The sequence below is a fragment of the Hibiscus syriacus genome, unplaced genomic scaffold (genome assembly GCF_006381635.1).
Source record: "Hibiscus syriacus cultivar Baekdansim isolate YM2019G1 unplaced genomic scaffold, ASM638163v2 tig00112402_pilon, whole genome shotgun sequence".
Lineage (NCBI taxonomy): Eukaryota > Viridiplantae > Streptophyta > Magnoliopsida > Malvales > Malvaceae > Hibiscus > Hibiscus syriacus.
The window spans coordinates 3,149,439-3,156,666 of NW_024063323.1; the positions used below are offsets into that span (position 1 = coordinate 3,149,439).

The 7,228-nt window shown below is 31.4% G+C and overlaps 1 protein-coding gene across 1 annotated transcript; it reads left to right on the forward strand.

The window, feature by feature from the left end:
- The first annotated feature begins 251 nt into the window (after positions 1–251).
- Positions 252–1,331, forward strand: LOC120179112 (transmembrane protein 45A-like). The gene has a single exon (XM_039184819.1). The coding sequence runs from the start codon at positions 371–373 to the stop codon at positions 1,283–1,285; it is 915 nt and encodes a 304-aa protein (XP_039040750.1). The 5' UTR covers positions 252–370; the 3' UTR covers positions 1,286–1,331.
- The last annotated feature ends 5,897 nt before the right edge of the window (positions 1,332–7,228 follow it).

The following is a 7,228-nucleotide window of genomic DNA, read 5'->3' on the forward strand; positions in this document are numbered from 1 at the left end:
GGTGAGATCAAGTATGAATATAAGAGTTTGATTTTTAGATCAAAATTAAATGGATCAAAAATTCAATTTGACCCGACCAAATCAGTTACCATCATATTATTTGAATACTTAATCCCTTACTTTTCTTTTATTTTTATTTAAAAATAATGATTAATTCTTTTCTTCAACTCATCAGCAATTAAGATTGCAAATTCCCCCAATATATATAGAAGGTTACGGAGTCCTTAGAAGCTCATCCAATCCAACTCCTTTAAGCTCCGTCAAGCCTTTGCTTCAATTTCCTCGCACGTACTTCCTCCTCTTTTCCCTCTCATTCTCCAAGTACAGCAAAAATTAAAAAAAAATCTCAAAGGACAACAATCAAGAAGAAATGGGTTCTCTAGTGGGTCATGTAGCTCCAGGTTTAGCCTTCTTTTTACTTGGGTTTTGGCATCTCTTTAATCACATAAAGCTCCATTCTGTCAACCCAAGTTCCTACACATCCATCCCATGGTTCCCCACACCAAAATCAAGGCACTTAGAGCTGTTCTTAATCATGATAGCCACCTCCATCTCCATCTCCATGGAGCTCTTCATCGGCCCCGCTAGGCACCAGCCTTTCGATCCAGACGGAACCATCCCTTCAAATCATCTCCACAACTTCGAGCACTCTTCCATATCAATGACTTTCTTTACATACGCAGCTTTCGCTATTCTCCTCGATAAAGTTAGCCCTGCAGCCGCGTACAGCCTGACGCAATTCATCGCAGCAATAGCCTTTGCCCAACAGCTCCTCCTCTTCCACTTTCACTCAGCCGATCACATGGGGATCGAGGGTCAATATCACTTGCTTCTACAGAACGTTATATTTGTTTCTTTAACCACAACACTCATGGGAATCGGGTTTCCCAAGAGCTTCATGGTCAGCTTCATAAGGTCCATCAGTATTTTTTATCAAGGTGTGTGGCTCATTGTCATGGGGTTTATGATCTGGACTCCATCAATGATTTCAAAAGGCTGCTTCCTCCACTTTGAAGACGGTCACCAGGTCGTCAACTGCTCGAGCAACGAGGCACTGCACCGAGCTAAATCATTAGTGAATATTCTGTTCAGCTGGACCTTGATAGCCATCACTGTTTACTCGGTCGCTTTCTATTTGGTTTTGGCTAAATTGTATGGAGAAAAAGTTGTGTATTCAACGCTCAACAAGGAAGAGGAACTGGAAGTGAAAGTGAAAGAAGAATCTGATGATTTTGAATATCAGAAGGGGCAAAAGGTTTTTGCAGTTATGGACGTTGAAAGGTAGAGTGGACTAAAGATCCAAGTTAATCTATGTCTGTAAGAGTGGACGTTGAAAGGTTCTTGTAAGGTATATAGTGTCTTATCGGGAGGAAAACGTGTTTTGGCGTCTGTATGATTTTATTATGATTTCTGTATCATGTCTTGAAAGGAAGTAACTCAAGTTTCATGTTAAAATAATATATTCTTTTAATATTTAAAATCATTTGAATTGTGATTTTATTAATAAAAGAAAATATGATTTTCTAAATTATAATTTAAATAATTAAATGAAAGATATATGTAATATCAATTAATTAAAATTTTGAACATATTATAATTACTCCAAATTATTTGAAAACAAATCATTAATTTATTTGTCTAGATAGTTATGTCTTCAATATCGTAAAGACATAGACATGAAGTTACAAGTTTGATTCTTAAACTTAAAATTATTATGTACACGAATATTTGTTAAATTATTTTGAAATAAAATTTTTATTATTTTATTTTAAGAAAATATGAAATAATTATTAAATTTTTTATCTGGTTATAAAATATATCATATAATTAATTTAGGTTACTTAACATTGAAGGCATGATGTGAGTATTCAAATGATAGATAATATCTTATTTGACTCTTTCAAGTGTAATTACAATTTTGTTTTGGTATTTTTTTTATCTCTAAACAGTAATTAAATTTTTTTTTTAAAAAAATATTATACATTATAATTTATTTTTAAAATTATAAAAATATTTTAAAAAATTAAAGTTATATTTTGATCATCTACTGTTAAAAAATAAACAGAACTACTAATGTGATAATTTTTTATTTTTTCAATGATGACGTGATATTATCTTATGTTGATATGTCAATATCATCATTAGTTTGTAACGATAGGTGATCAAAACATAACCAAAACGTAATATTTGACATGATTGTGGTAAGTAACTTGATATCATTTAAGTAATGTCTTAAGTTCGAGTTTTTATGTATGTAGAAAATTTATACTGGGTAACTCACCTACTAAAGTAAGGTTTGTAATCCAGATCAATACAATTAGTTAGTACAAACACTTGGAACTAAAGTATAAAAAAAAAGTGTCACACTCTTCAAAACTGAACATCAAAATGACAGGGTTTACAATTTGGATTCATTTGGTCCCACGGGAATGCTTTGTGTATTAGTGTGTGTTTTGTTGCCTATACGAATCCTTAAACCTTAACCCATAAGCATTGGTAGTAACATTTTTCAAAGGATTGTTAGCCATACAAGGCACTTGAACAAAATGCCTGATCATATCATATGTCATAACGTGCAAGCAGCAAACTTCAGTCACTATTAATTATTTATATAAATAATTCCGATCTTCATTGACACATTTTAGAAAGAATAACTTATGATTTACATTTTATAATCAAAATAGTTTTTAATTTACCATCATAGTTAAATTACTGTGAAATATGAATCTATACTATTATTGAATTTCTGATTGAGTTGATACCACAGATTAATAGTATGTTAATTCAGTTAAAATATTACTAAAGTATTATTTCATTTAAATAATAATTAATATTATTATACTAACATTTTTATATTTTCCATATTTTATATAATTTTTGAATAAAATAATAAAAAATATTTTTCAAATGATATGACTTATGTTTGATATGATTTATATGTAAATTATTAATCACTTGATTTGTGAATGTTGGTAGAATTTTTTTAATAAATATATGTTTTTAATTTTTTTACTCGATGAAAAAAATAATTTTAAATTATGAGGTTTGTGAAGTCTTATAATTCATTTACTGGACTAGTGTAATAACATGCGGAAATATTTATTTAATACATATATACTAAATGATATATATAATATGCTAGCAGCCTTTTAACTTAGTGATACTATTTTTTAATAGAAGCCACTAGTTAACCTGGTTATACTATTTTTGTATTGTATATCATAAGAATTTGAATTAATCCCCACCCATCCTACCATTTTCCTCATTTATAAAATTTTGTATAAGAGGGAAAACCCAATAATTACTTACATATACATGCTCAACAAGTATATTACTTAAAAGAATTTAAATGCTAACATTTATTTATCAGTTATATTATTTTGTACAGGGATTATACTTGTATAAAAATAATATTTTTTTAATTTACCCATTAATATTTGATCTGTTGATCGACTATTTCAGATCTAGTATTGCAAAAGCATATTGTAGGAATGAGCCTTTCCAACCTAGTTAACTTCATTCATAATACTAGGATTCAAACTTCTAACTTTATTCAAGAGGATACAATATCTCATCCTACTAAATTAATGGAAAATAATAAAAAAATGATTAATCAATGAAATATAAAAAAAAAACTTAATAAATGAGATTATCAAACCATCAAATAAAAAAGTGAAAAGGTTAACAAAAGACAAATGAACGAATGAAATAATTAAACTAAACAAATGAAACAAATTGACAAAATTTATAATTCAAAAACATGTGCCAAACCCAAATGGAAGCCCATTTGGTCATGAGCTAGGAGTTTCCGGGATGTTCAAATTTTTTGTTGGCATTTTAGATTCTTTACATCTTAAATATATATTATACAATAATAATAAAACTAAAATTTTCCAAAATCATTACTTTCACATTCTTCTATTACTTGGATGTTGTCAATAAATTTCAGATAGTTATTGATATAGTTCAATTTAAATTAAAATTGAAGTTTTAAACTTTTTAAGAAAAATTAAGCAATGGGCTATGAAACGAAAAAAAAAAGTAGATAATAATATATATATAAAATAAAGGAGTAATTATACTAATTTTTTCATAAATCTAGAGTAAATATAAAATAATATTTGTTTAAAAAAATTTAATCTTTTAACAATAGACATATATCCCTATATGTACAATGCTTGAACCCAAAACTTAAAAGGAATAACAACAAATAATACCCAAGTAAATTGTTCCAGAGCTCCCAAGAAAAATAAATTCAACCTGCAATGAAATTGGAAGCAAATTGTCAACCAACAACCCTGCATGCCGTTTTCGAATATTTATGTTAACCTACCATTCGAAGTATAACTTGAATTTGTATGATTAACCGACCTCAATTGTTAAAAATATATTATTATATCTAGAAGTCTTAAATTCGAGCTTCAATAATTGTGAAATATTTAAATATTTATTATCAAATAATTGAGAGCGTCTAAAACATATAATATTACTTATAATTGTTAGGATTTTCATCGCTCTATCGATCAACCAAAAATGTGCCAAGAGGGGATGAATTGACCAATTGAAAATTTTAGGGAATGAAGATAAAGGATAGAAAAATTTGCACAAGTATTTAAGATTGGTTCGACTTCTCAACCAAGTCTATATCCATTACCTTAGTTCCACACTAAGGATTTCTAACAAATTCACTAATTTGTTATTCCTTTTTCTATGCTCAAGAGTAGTCTTTTTACAAATCCCTAGTTTTCAATGGTTAAACTATAACCATGCCTCTTTTACAAAAGGATAAAAAAATGTAAACAAGAAAACCTCTAAAACGTAGTAGTTCACTATCTAAGCTCAAAAAACAATCTATGTACAAGAGAAAATGAAAAATAAGATCGAAAGAGTTTTTTTTTTCTTGATATGGATTGCTCGGATATGTGTTGTAACCTTCTTCCTCAACTAGTTTTTATATATTGGAATGAGTTTGCAGCCGTTTCTAGCCGTTGGAGATGTTTTGGAGCCGTTGAGATTAATTTTTTGCAAAATAAAACTACCCAGACCAGCGAGAAACAGTACTTGGGGTAGGAGTATTTGTATTGCCCTAATAACTTATAAATAAAATAGCCGTTAGAATAGCATTGGGCTGAGTGAGTATTGATACTGATGTTATGGTATCGATACTGCTATACACTAGTATCGATATTCCTTTGAGTATCTGTTGAAAACTTTTTGATATTTCGATATAACAAATTAAGTTAAATGAATTTTAAGATTTTCCAAAATGATTTTCTAAGTATATTCGATATAATTATTCGAATATCAAAACATTACTCCAAATATTTCAAAAATCATTTTTAATCCTTACTTAAGTGTAAAATTAAGTTTTAATCTTAAAACAATTTCAAAATAATCTTTCAAAGTATTTCGAACCATTTCAAAGTCAAAAATTCCAGATTGCTCAGAGGGAACCGATTCCCCCCCAAGGGGGTACCGATTTCCCCCTGAATGGTTTGGCTCTGAGATTTCCAGAATGCTCGGAGGGAACCGATTCCCCCATAGGGGGTACCCGATTCCCCCCTGTTCAACGGTCGAAATATTTGAATTTTACACTTAGGGAACTGATTCCCCATAGGGGGTACCGATTACCCCCACGCTCCAAACTGTTTTATTAATTGTTTTCACACTAAACCGGCTATATGATCTTCACTAATCATCCCCAACATTCAGAAGTGATTCAAGGTGTATTTAAACAAGTTCTGAAGCCCTTGATCAACAAGAAATCATAGAGAAACAAGAGAGAAAGCATCAAACACCAAGTTTGTGCAAATCAAGCCAATTTTCCTTTCAATATTCATTTTGCTTTCAAGAACATGTAATTATCTTTGAGTGTTCTTTTCTTGTTCTAGAATTGTGCAAACATCTTACCTTGTGAGGTTTTCCTTGTAAGTTTGCAAATTTGTAATCTTCTCTTTGGGAAAAGAGTGTTCTCAAGAATTGGGGTATATTCTTGAGGGTGTTGTAAGGTTATCTCTTTGGCCTCAAAAGAAAGAACAAATTAGTGAATTTGTTGGAAAATCCTTAGTGTGGATAGCTAAGGTAGTGGATGTAGACTTTGATTGAGAAAGTCGAACCACTCTAAATCGTTGTGCAAATCTTTTCAATTTTCTGCAAAAGCTTCTACCGAATTTTTAATTGCCAATTCACCCCCCTATTGGCTAATTCCGTCGATCGATTAACTCAACAATTGGTATCAGAGCCTAACTCATTTGAAGGTTTAATCGCCTCTTGAGTCGATTCGGGAAGAGTTATATCGATTATCAAAGTCATCAATGGCCTCCGCTTCAAACTTCGACTCCGGTCTCAATTCGATGCCCGTCAACAAGCCTCCTTTCTTCAATGGAGCTAACTATGCCTATTGGAAGAATAGAATGATGTACTTCATTCAAGCAAGTGACATGGGAGCATGTAATGCTGTAGAAGAAGGATACATCAAACCTTTCACTCATCCAAGGTTGTGGAGTGAAGGAGAGACAAGAATGTTCCATCTCAACTCCAAAGCCATCCATATCATTTTTTGTGCTCTTGGACCAGATGAATATGGAAGAGTTTCATCGTGTACAACCGCCAAAGAAATATGGGACAAACTTCAAGTTACTCATGAAGGTACCGATGAGGTAAAGAAATCTAAAATTAGTATTCTAACGCATAGCTATGAAAATTTCAGGATGAAACCAAATGAAGATATCAAAGCTATGACGGATAGATTTTCAACGATTGTCAATGGTCTCAAATCATATGGAGAGATCATTTCAAATGAAAAGCTTGTGAGGAAGTTAGTCTACTCCCTCCCAAAATCGTGGCAATCAAAGAAGACGGCAATCATCGAGTCTAAGGACTTAACGTCCTTAACTCTTGAAGAGCTAATTGGGTCACTCCTCACTCATGAAATGATGCTCGAAGATGAGGTGGACCTCGACAAAATTGACGAGACACCAAAGGAGAATGAGAAGAAGAAAAACATTGGAGTTGCTCTCAAATCCACAAAAGATGAGAGTGATTCGAATAACGATGACGATGACGAGGAAATGGCATTGTTTTCCAAACGGTTCAGAAAAATGATGAGACCTTATCGAGGAAGAAAATTCAAACGAAATGAAGGCCTCAAAAATGAACCGAAAGAGAAGGACCCAATCATTTGTTACGAATGCAAAAAGCCAGGGCATGTTAAATATGATTGCCCATA

What these genes read in the sequence shown, in the direction of transcription:
- LOC120179112 (XM_039184819.1), top strand. Translation starts at nt 371, where the DNA reads ATGGGTTCTCTAGTGGGTCATGTAGCTCCAGGTTTAGCCTTCTTTTTA.